The 15,404-nt window shown below is 35.1% G+C and overlaps 1 protein-coding gene across 3 annotated transcripts in view; it reads right to left on the bottom strand.

Annotated features, from left to right (window-relative positions):
• SF3B1 (splicing factor 3b subunit 1) overlaps window positions 1-15,404 on the bottom strand; it is a 49,944-nt gene that overhangs the window by 17,490 nt on the left and 17,050 nt on the right. For 2 of the 3 annotated variants that reach the window (XM_081143490.1, XM_081143489.1), the window contains exons 3-7: window positions 5,049-5,215; window positions 3,646-3,750; window positions 3,075-3,189; window positions 1,190-1,269; window positions 124-294 (exon numbers count right to left, since the gene is read on the bottom strand). In XM_081143490.1, coding sequence (XP_080999616.1) covers window positions 124-294; window positions 1,190-1,269; window positions 3,075-3,189; window positions 3,646-3,750; window positions 5,049-5,215 — 638 coding nt within the window. Of the gene's footprint in view, window positions 1-123; window positions 295-1,189; window positions 1,270-1,573; window positions 2,880-3,074; window positions 3,190-3,645; window positions 3,751-5,048; window positions 5,216-15,404 lie in introns of all 3 variants that reach the window. The other variant, XR_013999240.1, reaches the window with a different exon arrangement.

Genomic DNA, 15,404 nt, shown 5'->3' with positions numbered 1-15,404 from the left:
AACTGTAACAAAATGTTATTTAAGCCACCCAGCCTGTGATACCCTGTTAAGTCATAAGAACAAATACATTTCATGTGAAAGGAAAAATTATAATAGTAATATTAAAAAATGCAATGTAATCACCTCTGCTTGATCCCAACTTGATAGCTTTTTGGGAGTGGCACCAGGAGTCTGATCAGCTGTTTGATCCCAACGTCGTTTTCGTTTTGAGGGAGGCTGGGATGCTGCTGCTCCATTGACAACTTTTAGTTCTCCAGCTTTAGCTTTTTCTGCTAGTTGTTGCCTAATTTCTCTCTGAAAACAGTCAAGCAGTGAGTATGTTTAAAATGTTTTCAATATATTTTTATATCATTAGTACAATGATTTCTATTTGTCATTTTATTCTTCATTCACTCTTTCTATGCTAGTGGCAGTTCCCACTCCTTATTTTCCCTCTCTCCTCTGTATTTCCAGTTTTATACATTGTCTTTCTGCACAATAGATGAGCAAGTACAGAATTTATATAACAGTGCACCCTACATTAGAAAGTTAGTGAAGAAAACCTTCAATGGCAGAGAACCAAAATGCTTCCGTTGAAAAACTGTTATATTTAAAACTCATATAAATAGCAATTCGAACTATATAACGACAGAAAAAAGTAGAAAATTTTAAATGGTTATGATTATAATTATGTAAATATTATATATAACATCCCAACACATGCATTTGATTTATCCTATGATTTTCAATTAAGGTTCCATCACCCCACTTAATCGACACAACAAAGTGATTATATATTCATAATAAAGTTATGGGCGCTATTAAAACAAAATGAAGCGTAAGCCAGCAAGAATTCTTCAGAATTCTCTGTCCATATCCAAACTCAATCTTATAGGAGAATTAGAGGTTTTTTAAGGAATGGTTTAAGTACTTGGCTTTTCTCTTACACACTGGCTTCAGAAACACACTACCAATCCTCCCAATGTACTCACTAGAATATGTATATGGCAAAGGGGCCAGGAACTAGAAAAGGATGTAGAAAAAAGTTTAATATGGGAGGTGATAGAATTTAGGGTAAGGGTCTTTCCCAACTCAACTTTTATTACTACTACTGAATTACTTGTGCAGCAAATAAAAAGGAAATATAAAAGTCTCTCAATCTCAACTTTATATTCTTTCACAACCATTAAAATAAAGAGCATGCTCATACCTCTTCTTTAGTCAAATGCTGCTCTCGCATTACATCCATGTAAGTTCTAGCATTCATTTTAGGATCAGGGGTCTTCCCTCCTGCAGAAAGAACAGCAACAGGACAAGAGTATAATAAATAAAAGATAATTAGGTTCAACTGATTTATCAACCCTGCTCTAATATTATGTTATTCCATAATCATTTAATTTATTTTTTGATGGAAAACTTTAATAATTATACATCTTACTTTTTATTGAGTTTGCTGATCAATTTAACCTGTTTGAACACAAACATATCTACAGCAGTTTAAAACAAATATTTTAATGCATATAAAAGCAAAATGACAGCACAGTTTAGTCTCCAGAAGTGATGGGTTCCTGGGTTGCTAATCCGGAATACGTACACTTTCGTGCCTTTGTCTCCATCAGCAGTTCTGACTTCAAGCAGCAGAATAGAAGCCTAGAAAATTATCTCTTTACCATTAGTAACACTTTGGAAAGATATTTATATTCAAAACATTACCTGTTGCAAGCTGTTAAAATCCTAACTACAAATAACTATAACTAGATAAGTTCTTCATATACAGTTTAGAAAATCTGATTTTTAAAAATACACCTATAATCTTATTCTCATGTCAGGTTACTAAAAAGGGCTTCATGCTTTTTAAAGTTTTGTTGACCCAGAAACATTTTTGTTTTCTTACAAAGTATAAATTACAACTGAAAACATATTACTTGAATATATTACTTTATACCAGTTATGATGCACACAGAAGAGAAGTGGTGTACAAAGAAGTTAGTCTCTCGGTTAAAGTTTCAATATCTGCTTTTCAAACTTCAAAATATCTTAAAGAAGCCCAAACAGTATATAACAAGATTCACAGAGGCACATTATGTTTTAGAAATGTGATAATTAGCTATACAGTAGTATAGCATCACAATTTAGGAAAAAAATAATAAAATTCTAAGACATTTCCTATGCTGAAGATCATGCCCAATTGGTAGTGTCATTCTTTCTGACACTAGCTCTGATAAGACTTCCTTTGGAATACTTTTTCACCATAATCTAGAGAGGATGTGTTGAACTGCACCCTTAAGAATGCAGACAGGACTGGCATATAGCAGTACTGCTGTAGGAAAGAAATTAAGGACAGTTAGTATGGGCCTGTGAATTCTGACATACACGTTTAAATCAATTACAATTATGCAAGTAAAAAAAGAATATCCCTACTAATTCATGCAGGCTGAAAGTTCTAATTTGTAAACCTGCAGCAGAATCTCATTTTAAGAAACAGGCACCTAATTTTGATCTTGAAACTCACTCACCTGAGGAAAGCTTCCATCAGGCTCACTATCCCCTTGTGCTGACCTGCACACTAAAATTAGCAAAACAGACTCCAACTATTAAAAATATCAAAGCCTTTGTATACATACTTTTGTTTTAATTTTAAGTATGCTTAAAGCAAAGTAGGTGCATTTACTAAACTATATTTAGAGCAATATGGGGGGAGCTCTAATGTGAGAAAGTTTCTCAAAACAATCTAAAAATCTAGGATTTGGAATGAAAACTTTCAGTAATTTGAAAGCATTTTGAGCAGAAAAACACATTTGTTCCAAGTATAGAAAGCGTACCCAAAACAAAAGTAAAAGAAAAACCTTTAACCCTTTGCGTTTCTATGGCATTGGCTCATTATTTTCTTGTCCTTCTACCTGGAAAGAAAACTTGCATTATAAAGTTGAAGAATATGGCATCTTTGACTTCAACCAAATCTATACACATCTATATAATAAGGGGGATTTTAAAAAAAGAAAAGCAAATTCATAAGCATGCCAAAAAAAATCAAAGGGCTAAAGACAACTTAATACAAACAAATTCGTAAATACTTAAAAGTGGGAAAGAATTACCATCTGCAAAAGGATCAAGACGCTCTGGGGAAATTATCATGGTCCGCCTGTGCTTTTTGTATTCATCTTCCCGGTCGGCAATCTTCGGAGGCCGGTGCTCAGCAAATGGATCATACTGAAAAAAGAGATGTCTCACTTAATACCGACTTTATTAAGTAACCAAAAAGACTATCTAAACAGTGAGAACATTAAAAAATATGTAAAATGTTTAATAAATGCCTACTAATAAATATTTGGTATCATTTTAGGGGTGTTAATATGAAAAAATAATACAGAATTGAGACAATACCCTGTCCGTATTTCCATTGTTAAATTCTTCATAAAATGATTACCTTTATAAAATTAACTATTACTTCTAATTCTCACAAATCAACTCTCCTCGAAACATTCTAATAACTTGACTCCTAAAATATATGGGCTTCCATGGGAATTGAGAGTTTTCTTTAGCTGAATAAATTCTCGGGTTTTTTTGTTAATCCTCATCCGAGGATGTTTTTTCCATTGATTTTTTTAGAGAGTGAAAGGGAGGGGGAGAGACAGAGAGAGAAACTAAAGAAGAAAAAAAAGTCACCTGTTCTGTTGACTGTGGTATATCATTGAGCAATGCCACAGGGGCATGATATCCTGGCTTCTTCTGACCAAGCAAACTTGTAGATGATGAGTAGTCATCGTCATCCTGCAATAAAATGCCACCAAAAAGCCATAAACAAAACATTAGAACTTAAAAATTAGAAAAATGTACTAAGATTCAACATGAAATCAAAAGACTTACTGGCAAGTGTAATGTCTAAACCCTTGTTCATAAAACTTGTAAACACGAGTTTTCAACTCAAAAAAAAAAAAAAGCAATTACAGAAATTAAACTTAGTTTTTACTCTTCTAAAAGTATTAAACAGGGAATGCTTTCTGTGGAAGCCAATTAAAGTAAGTACGAACTGGAAAAACCTGAGCATTCTGTTTTCTCACAGAAGGCATAATGAAATTTTTTTCAAATTTGGAAAATACTAACAGTTTATTTAAAAATCTCCAATTTCCTTGTTTTATTAACATGATTTAGCCAAAGAAACAAGTAAAATATAATCAATTTCAAATGTACTTGTTTCCCTAGTAGTATGTTTAAGTAGGAAAGTGCTGTATTATTTTACTAGTGTATGAAGTATAAAAGTGGGTAACTCAAGATCTTAAGTCATTTAAAAATGAAACAATTTCCCCTTCAGTTTCTGGAACATACATAGCCATCACTGTCTCTTACCGGAAGGTATGACTGGCTTCTAGAAATTTTACCTTTGGGACTTTGTAATTTACTTTAAAAAAAAAAAGTGCCAACTACAAAATAAAATATGGCTTGAATGTCATAAAAAATAAATTTGATTACCTATATACATAAAACGTTTACTGAACCACACAAAAATGGATAGCTATTTCACCAAATTTGGATGTTTGAGACGATGTGACAAAATGTAAGCTATGGGAATATATAAAAACACCGAGGGATGTATTTAAAAATGAGAGGTGGTCATCCCCCAGGCTAACTGAAATAGGCACGAAGAGTCCATTAATATCAGTAACAAGAAACAGTCCATTCATATTAAGATTGGGGGGGGGGAGACAAACAGCATTAAGCACAAGTCAGAAATCAGGTCACAAGGACAGATGGCTGTTTACTATGAAGTCACTTCCCAATGGGTTACTCTAGATAGAGCATAGGTAACAATAAGGATTTATTTATAACAACTATTAATTTGTAGGTGCTTTGCTAGGTAAATACTTTCAACATAATGATTCAGAACTGAGAACTTCGAGTTTCTGAACGTTAATGAAGGATACGTCAACAATTTCATCGTCCAAAAGAAAGATCTCCCAATCTCCAAAATGTCTCCGGATTAAACCAGATGATTCAACAGAAATTCCTTTACATTTCTTGCTCTCCATTAAAAAAAAAAAATGCTTGACTCTTGTATACTTTGTACTTACATCTTCAAGTTCAGTTGCAGCAATTGATGTCACGTATCCAGCAAATCTGCTGTCACTTCCACCATATATTTCCTGGTCATAATAGCCTGTAGAATCAAGGCCCACTCCTTGCGCTTCATCAAGAGCTGCCTTCTTGCCTTGAATTTCTCGAATCTGTGCTTCAATATCTGTAAGAAAGTTAACACAGACTTTAATTTCATTTTCCAAACAGCACTCAACACAATGCATTTCCCTACTAGGTATTATCAAAATACTCTTCTAAATATAGAAACTTTAAAAGGATTATACCATATAAGGGGTGACTAGAACTGTAACTACATAAAGTACTGGTTTTTAATATTTAATATATCTCCTCCACCTCAACAGACAATTTTCACAGAAAGAGATGCTTACTATTTCATCAACTACAAGTTACTCTTACCTTAAGAATGGGTTATCAAAGTTTATTAAATTATTGTTGGATTCTAAACCTTTCTCCAACTTAAAAAATACTGTCAATATTAATTAGGGACCAAGAACAACACTCAACGTTATTTAAACTCAACACTACCAGAAATGTAAAAACAGTACTATGGAGAAATGGTTCTCAAACTTGAACATGCAACAAGTCATCTACAGATTTTGTTAAAATGCAATAGGCCTGGATCAGACTCAAGTTTCTGCATTCCTAACATGCTCCCAAGACATGTCCTAAATAGCTAAGATCACACTCTGAATAGTAAAACAATAAAGGATAGAGTCTAAATTCTCAAGCATGGAATTCAGAGCTCTACATATTTGGCTGCAACCACCATAACACTTATTTAGTTTTATGATTAAGAGTTTGAGATCTGGCCCTGGCCGAGTAGTGCTCAGTTGATTAGAGAGTCGTGCCGATGAGCTAAAGTTGCAGGGTTCAATCATGGTCAGGGCACATATAATAATCAACCAATGAATGCAGAAATAAGTGGAGCAACACATCAATGTTTCTCTTTCTCTCTCTCTAAAAATCAATAAATAAAAAATAAAGAAACCTGGAAAAAGTGTATAAATACGATTTTTTAAGAGTCTGAGATTGTCCTGCTGGGCGTGGCTCAGCAGTTGAGCATCTACCTAGGATCCAGGAGATCACGGTTGAATTCCCAGTCAGGGCACATGCCTGGGTTGCAGGCTCGATCCCTAGTCGTGGGCGTGCAGGAGGCAGCAGATCAATGATGACTCTTTCATCATTGATGTTTCTCTCTCTCCCCCTTCCTCTCTCTGAAATCAATAAAGATATATTTTAAAATAAGAGTCTGAGATCTAGAATCAAAATATCTGCCTTCAAACAAAGGTTTCTTCTCTACTCATTAATGTTAATTAAACTTAACCTTGTGAATCTCAGCTTCCTACAACATAAAGGTGTGTGTGTTTTTAAAGCATTAAATCAACCCCCAAGCACCATGTTCTAGCCACAGGTGTGACATTTGAAGATGCACATTTCATGAATAAAGTATCAACTCTTCTCAACTACCTCCCAAACTCCTCAATTTTTAATTCTGTCAAGATTAGGAAAAATTAAAATAATACAATGAATACCCAATACCCACATACTCTTTACACGTATTCAACTGTCTATATATAAGAGATAAAGCAAATGAATGTGTGTACGTATAGCTGTTCTAAACCATTTAAAACTCCTAATATTTCAGCATATATTTCCAAATCTAGGTCATTCTCCTATTAAACAAACACAACAGATTTAACATGCTCAAGAAATTAAGCCTTAATTACGTATCATCTAAGATCTAATCTAGCCTCATATCTCGCCAACTGTCCTAGTAATATCCATGTTTTCTTCTTGATCCACAATTCACGCAAAAACCAGGAATTGCATTTAGTTGTCATGTCTTTAGTGTCCTTCAAATACAGACTAGTCTGCCAATTTTTTTTAGTCTTTCCTGACACCAGGTGACTTTAAATTACTAATTTATGTTTCACTTTAATTATCTGGGTAACACATAGAAAGAAACAAAGTTTCTACCACCAGTGATTTCTGTAGCCTAACAAATACAAGTTTCAATTCTTGCCAGCTCATTACCTTAGACTGATACCAGGCACTTTAAAAAGCTTATTTATTAGTTTGCAAGGATCCAAATGCTCACACCCCACCCCAAACTAAAGAAGAAAACCCTCTAAAGCAGAAAATGTAATAAAAGTACCTAGTCAAAGGCACAGCTAGGCCACATTTCCCTATAAGACCGGGAGCAAGTCCCAGAATGGAACAGGTTTAATACTGACCCAGCAGCCCATTTTTAACCAGATCTCAAAATTCTTATAGTGGCCAGTGGGTACAACTTGCTCTTTTCCCCCACTTAATACATCACAGATAGCTTATTTTCCTTCTAAAGAATTTTCCATTCTAAGTTTTCAGCAGCAAGTCCTTTATTTGGATAATACATTTATTCAAGAACTACCCTCATCTACTAAATTTTATCTACTGATTTTATGTACTTACTAGATCAGCAACAGTTTTCTAATTACAAAGATACACGAAATACTGAATTAGTGTTTGTATAAAGTCTATATATATCATGACTCAATTTCTATTAAATCAAAATTTAGCAAGAAAATTACCTAGCTCAAAATCTTCCGGGGCTAGGCAGCTGTTTGTAGTTAATTAATTCTGAGGGGGAGTTCATTACTAAATTTATACAAGTTATATAGTTCAATGTTTCTATGCAAACCAGGTATACTGTTGTTTCTGCTTGAAACTATGGATAAAATGTACGCCCTGGCCAGGTGACTCAATTGGTTGGAGCACAATCAGTACACGAAAACGTTCCTGGTTCAATTTCCAGTTGGGGCACATACGGGAGGCAGCCAATCAAGGTTTCTCACATCAGTGTTTCTCCCTGCCCCCCTCTAAAATCAAACAAAACATATCCTTGGGCGAGGAAATTAATTAAATAAATAAATAATAAAGTGGGTTTTGTTTATGGATTGTAAACTATAGCACATTTACAAACATCACGTTATCCACAAAATTCAGGCAACAGATCCCACAAAACCCAGAAGTTATGCAAGTGACAGAATTAAAAACTAGAAAATTCAGTAATTTATTTTTTAATAAACTATGTACCAAAATATTAAACATAGTACACTCAAATACTTATGAGCAAACAAATGTATCATTACATTCATAAATAAGGTAATTTGGTGCCTGTAATGTTTCATTTCCAAGATAAATAAAATTTGTGTAGCAAATATGGCATATACTAAGAACTGGTAAAGCTGGGCAATGGGTTACATTGTGTTAATTATATTTTTCCCTACACTTTTCTGTGTTACATTATTTCATAATAAAAAGGTGCTTCCAGCCTGCAGTTTCATTAAAAGTAATTTTCCAAATTTTTCTCTCCCACATCCATACCAGCAAGTTTGTAAAATTCCACAGCTTCTAATTTTATAAACATTTTACATCTCTGGAAAAGACAAAAAAGTTGTCTTCTGACGCCTTATTTTCAAACCTATCTAACACTAAATTATATCTTCTGGTATGCAGCTATTCCTGTACTTTCTTAAATACAAAATGACTAAAAATGAGCAAATAATTTCAGACAACAAATAAAAAAGAAATGAGAGCTACCAAACAGAATAACCAGAGGCCCAAAGTATTAAAGAAAAGGTGTGAAGAGGCGCCCTGCCCAGTGGCTCAGTTGGTTAGAGCATCATCTCATACACCAAAAGATGGGCAAGTTCAATTCCCAGTCAGGACACCTGCAGGAAGCAACTAATTGATGTTTCTCTCTCTCTCTCCAAATCAATTTAAAAGGCCAAAAAAAAAAAAAAAAAAAAGCATCAGAAGACTTGAGAGGGTAGAGAAAGGAAATGTTTATGCTTTATCTTTCCCTACTTCAATTACAATCAACATAAATCCTCTGTTCCCACCTAATCCCTTTCATTTAGACTTCCTGTAGTTTGAGACATTCAGAGGTAAGATAAAGAAAAATGGATACTGTCTGCTAGTGACTGGACAAGAGACTAGGACCTCCTAGTGGTCACACATGACTAACTGCCAAGAACTGGCACTCTAGTCCATCTGAACCCAAAAATATTTCAGTCTTCCTGTTGTTTTGTATATCAATAGTTTGTGCTTTTTTTATTACCAAGTAGTATTACATTGTACTTCACTGTTTATCCATTCCCTATTAGAGCCATTCAAATTGTCTGAAGTTTATAGAGATTACAAATAAGGCTGCTGTAAACATTTAAGTACAGATTTTTGTGTGAACTAAGTTTTAATATCACTCGGGTAAAAACCTCGGAATAGGATTGCTGGGTCTTAAGTATGTTTGATGTTATAAGAAACTTAGAAAGTCCTTTTTTTAAAAAAAATATGTTTTTATTGATTTTGAGAGAGAGGAAGGGAGAGGGATAGAGCGATAAAAACATCAATGAGAAACATCATCGATTGGCTGCCTCCTGCAAGCCCTGCACTGGGATCAAGCCCAAAAGCCACCACTCGGGCATATGCCTGGACTGGGAATCAAGCCGGTGACCCCTTGGTTCCCAGATCGACACTCAACCGCTGAGCCACACCAGCCAAGCTAGAAAGTTCTTTTGATAGGCAGAAGAGAAGTGAATTATTCTGTACAACAGAGGAAGACTAATTTTGAGATGAAATGAAGAGAAATTAAGGGAACAAGTAAAACGAAAAAAAACTAAGGTGAGGTTAGTAAAACTCCAGTTCTATGGTGGAAAGGTTCTCTGGAGGTAGAAATAATTAATGTGGATTTGTAAATTGTCACTTCTGTCTCCTCCCCAACTCCTCTCTTTAGTGAAACTTGGGGGAGGAGGGATATGGTAGGACCCTTGATTACTAACGGGGCTGAACACTTAAAAAAGAAAGCAGGGATTCCATATCTTGACAGTAAATTTGGAATCCTAAAACTGAAGTTATGGGGAGTCCTTCAAATCCCCAGAGTTGGTGTAATCTGGAAGTGGGTTTAAAAAGTCTTAGATAAGAAATCAAAGTATTAGTTTAGTATTAGGCTTATATTTACCAGAGCATCACTAAAGGCAAAAGCTTGGAGGTAAACTGTCATGGGTAAGGTTTTTCTTAAATTGGCATTCTATTTTAAGGTACATGTATCACTGGGATTCCTAATACAAAACCATTTCAAGTAGCAGTTAAGCTTGTTAGAAAACTGTGAGAGTATATTCATTTGCAAGTCCTTTGTTACATTTCCTTGCCAAGGCTAGTCCAACGTAAATTCTGAACTATGCTTATTCCTAAAGCCAGTAATTTTCTAGGAGCTTCCCTTGCTTGAGCAAAAGTGGTGGGAGAGTCTAAGAGGAAGTAGTCCTCGATGTTTTTATTGCCCTCCAGCCCTTTCCCTTCACACTGGGAAACTACAGGACAACCGTGCTGCAACAAATGAATTGCAAGGAAAAAGAGATAGAGGAGAAACATGAAGATTTAAGACTATTCACAATGTATGGACTTTATTTGAAACTTGATTCAAACAAACTGGAAAAAATGTTTATAAGGCAATCAGCAAAATTCAACACTGAATGGGTATTAATTTCAGTTGCAATAATGGGTTTAAGTCCTTACATTTTAGAGATACACACTGAAAAATGTATAGATAAAATGATACACCTGGGATTTGCTTCAAAATAACAGGAAGGGTGGAAGGGAACAGTGTACAGATTAAAAAGTGGCCCTAAATTTACAACTGCTGAAGCTAGGTGAAGGGTGCAACACAGGAGTTCATTTCACTATTCTATTTTTGCTTCCATTTGCAGTTCTGAACAAAAAGTTCAAAAAAATTTAAGCATGGTTTTCTTAAGCTTCATCTTTTTCTCATTCCATCTTTCTAGCCCCCTGAAACCAAGGTCTCTGGCCCCAACGCAACGGAAAATAAAAGCTCTCCTCTTCTTTGAAATGGAGTCCTCTGCTACACATAAACAAAAAACTTTAGCTCTTTTATGAAATATCTTTAACCTCAAAAGTTCCAACTCTTCTGAATCTTTGTCATTTTGTTTCTTTTCTGGCTTTACTGATCTTCTTAGTTGATTAGGTAATGTAAAATCTTCTAAATGTTAAGATACAGACATACTTTTTAAAAACTAAATTTGCTCCAATCATCTACAGAATGTCATTATTCAACTGAAACTCCCTTTTTTGGAGGGAAATTCTGATCTTAGAAACATTTCCAACTACCAGAGAACAAATCCTTCCCTAGAAGATAGACATTAATTGTGAATTAATGAATAAATTTGTGAGCCAGCCCATTTGAAACCTCAGTTCAGTCAAAAAATTATTTCCATTTTTCATTTACTTAAAAATTACAATAGCCCTGGTTGGTACGGCTTGGTTGGTTGGAGCACTGTCCCATTCACCATAGGGTCACAGGTTTGATCCCGGTCAGGACACATATCCAGGTTGTGAGTTCTATCCCTGGTAGGGGCATGTACAGGAGGCAACCAATCAATGTTTCTTTCTCTCTCCCTCTTGCTTCCTCTCTCTCCAGAATCAATGAAAAACATACCCTTAGTGAGGATAATAAGTAAATAAGCAGGGTACCTTTATATATATATATATAACTTTTAAATCAGAAAAATGTGATTCTAAAATTATCGTTTTCTGACAAATACATCAAAAATCTTATCTGGGAGTTCAGTATGACATCAAAAGATAGTACCACAGAACTGGGGGGTGTTTGAAAAGATGGGCAGCATTTTACTCACTGTTTGCACTTTAAACTAAGACCTAAATAAACTCTGAGATTAACCATCATTCATCACACTTCATACAACCAAATTCTGTCTCTCTACTGTTTTCCCCTTCTGTGCCTTTTATTTCTATGCCTCAGATATTGCTAAATCCACCTTGTAGCATTTCCTCTTCTTGATGCATTTTTACTCCACATTTCAAATTTGGATTATCTGCCATCTTTTAATCACTCTTTGTTACATGTCACAGAGCATAGCCTTTGGATTATTAACCACTCACTGACACCTTTTAGTCTGGTCCATAGTGTTATCTATTCTGCACTAGCCAAAAGCAAGTGGTGAGCAAGGATTTCTCAAATGAGACTTCTAAAAGACATCCAGAAAAATATCCCAACTCTCAGTCTTTTCCTTAAACAAAATCCCAATAGGACAACAAACTACACTGGTAAATTATTTTACTGAATACTACAGATATCAATTCCTAAATGATGAACTCCTGATTAACATTAATTAAATTCCTAAAGAATTCTAAAGAAAAAAATCCTTTTCAAGATCCTCAAGCAACTTTTTCCTTTTTATTTTTACTAGCAATATTCATACTGAAGTCTACAAAAGTCTACAAAGCAATAACTATCTGAACTCAGGAAAATAACCCCAGAATATGAAGAAAAATATAACTATTCTAGCAACTCTGCAAGTAAAAAATTAGAGAAAAATCTTTTCAGCTTTGTGATGCCAAAAAATATCTATTCAAGGGATAGTGGCAAAACAAGCCACAGCAATTTTTGGATAATCCATTTTCACCTTTCCAAAAAAGAAAAGTGTTCCCTTATTTGCCAACATCAGCAATATCTGAAGAACTGCTGGATAGCAAGATTATGCACACTAATAATTGTATACACTTGACACAATCTGACATGCAGAAAGGTTCCAAACATTGTATTTCATTTGAATAAGTCTAGCTCTTTTATACTTCAATATTGGAAAGCATAAGCCACACTGATCAAGGCAAAAAATAATCAGGCTGGTTAAAGAGGAGGTTAAGGGCTGATTAAGAAATATTAAAATAGGTAACTTTTTTCCAGTTTGGCTCAATGATGGCAAGTAACAGCCTGTGAGAAGAACCATATAGGAAGGTACAACAATAAACTACTTCAGTTTGAATACAATATCATTTACCTTACAAAACTCAAGTACAAACTACTGATGCAGCCTTAACTTTAAAAATAAATGATAAGGTACAACGAAGAAATGTCTTTACAAGCAACATTATTTAGGATAAAAAGATTAGACAATCTTTACTTAAACATGATGATGAACAACTCTAAATAAAATATTAAACATGTATTACACATTTAAAATGTGGCTCCAGTGAGATTCAAATTCAAGTCCTCCTCTTAACTACCTCACAATTGCATAAGGAAGAATGGTTGCCCTGATTCCCTGTAAGTCATCCTTGACACCGCAACCGATGACTTTCCTAAAACACAGAAATAATTTGTTAAAGAAATAATTTGTTACCGGGGAGAAGTAGGAGGGCACTTTATTCCTCTGTAGCCAGTGGAAAGCCAAAGTCAAACCTTGCTCGGTATTCAAAGCCTTCCCTAATTTGATGCTAACCTCACATTTCTTCCTCTCATCTCAGGAGGTTTCTAATATATGAATAAGTCCTACTTCCACTTATCTCAGCCAAACAGTTGCATCCAAACCTACCCAATTGTTCAAATGTCAGTTCTGTAAAATCCTTAATAGTTCCAGCACAAATTAATCTCTCAGTAAATGTTGATAAAATATTCAGCACCCATTATTTACCAAGTATTGGGGATACCAAGGTGCAGTTCCTGCACACAACAATCTCAAAGTGGGAGAGAAAACCTTAACAGAACATTCTAGGTAATATAATAAATTATAGAGTGCTATAGCACCTAGCATTAAAAAAACAAAACAACAACAAAGCTAATTCTGCTCCAGGTTATCAGAGATAACTTAAAAAGTGAAAACAGAGATGGGCATGAAGGACTAGAAGTTCTAGCAAGAAACTATGTAAGTACTATGTGTATTTCTACTAAACACTTATCACCCTCTGTCTATACTCCATAGTGATGAACAGTGCCTATGCACAGTGCTCAGGTGTTAAACTGAATGTTCTAATACTTTCTTCATGGTATCAGTTAATTCACATTGATGAAACATAATCCCAAATAAAATAGCAATTATGGACAATAAATTTCAATCTTATATAGCCCAAAGATTTTAACTGGGTTTCTAAAATTCAGGAAAACTGATCAGAACTTTGATTCCCTGTCCAAAACCATATGATGAAGATACCAATAAACAAGTAATCAAAGCCATAAAATGCTCCAAATGAATAATCTCCTGAATGAACAAAACAGCAACATCTTTACATTTTCTAATTATTTTGCAAAAGGCATGACTGAGATAGTCTAAAGATGAAAAAATAAGTGCCTATAAACACTTCTGGGTTTTATAAAACAGTGTTTAAATCTTAAATACCTAACAATAAAAATATTCAAATCTCTGCAACTCATTAGCATGTTTCATAAACTGCTGAAAGCGGGACTTCAGTTCCTATGGGTGACACAACTATTCAATGCTATTCGCATTTTGGTCCTTTCAAATACTTTTCACTATTCCAACACCTTTCAGGACTCCCACAGTAGTTACAAGACATTATCTCCGGCTCAAATGTCATCCCCTAATTTAAAACGGATGATCCTTTTAGACTAGAGACAAGTCATCCCCTCTATGAAATAGCTCCAAGCATAAATTAATCACTCCGTTACCCAGGTTCCCAGAACGTGCTTTCTATTTAAGCACTCATTTGCCTCATAAAAGAATGAAAATGTATACACATCTGCTTCCTCATTAGACTGTAAAACTTTTGATGGCCTTAGTCTTTATCACCTCTCAAAGACTAATATCCAGCCAAGCACCCAGAAACGACGTGTGAAATACAAGTGACTCTCTTAGATGCCTCGTTTGATGAAAATTTCAGATTCCAAGTCAGAAAACCAGGAATACAGCTCCAATTTCCCATGCCTCGTCTTTTCTAAAAAGTGACCCTATTTCCTGTCATTTCTGGATACTCCCTAATGAACTCCAGCCTACTCCCAACATTTTCCTAATTTTGTCTACTGCGTATTCCATAACTACCTCGAAAGCTTTGTCCATTAGTAAAAGGGGTCTTTCCCTCTCCTCTTCCAACAATAATCGGTCTCGAAAGAAAAAGGTTTTACTAAAAGCAATCGAGGGAGGAAAAAACACATTTTATTCCCAAATGACTTCATACCAAAAAAAAGTTATCTTGTACGCCAGAAGACACAAATTAGCCAAGGTTAAGAATAATAGGCATCGGTTTGACGAAACTCAATTTAGGGCTGCACGAAAAGCGGCAGCCGTATTTCAGTGTTTTTCTGACTTCCTTGTGCACAAACTATGCCGACAATCCCCACAGACGAGTGAGACTTTGCTCCCACGCCCTTTCCCGATCCCTTGTCCTAAAATTCTCCTCAGCGAGACGTTTAAACAAGGCCCTCTGATTAGAGGAGAGAGGAAACCCTGAAATAGCAGCACCCAAACACGGAACAAAGAGCCTGTCGGGGGTGTAAAACTAGGACGCCATTACGTGGGGCAGTG

Source organism: Miniopterus schreibersii (genome assembly GCF_964146895.1).
Source record: "Miniopterus schreibersii genome assembly, chromosome: 7".
Lineage (NCBI taxonomy): Eukaryota > Metazoa > Chordata > Mammalia > Chiroptera > Miniopteridae > Miniopterus > Miniopterus schreibersii.
This window is presented reverse-complemented; position numbering and strand designations above follow the sequence as displayed.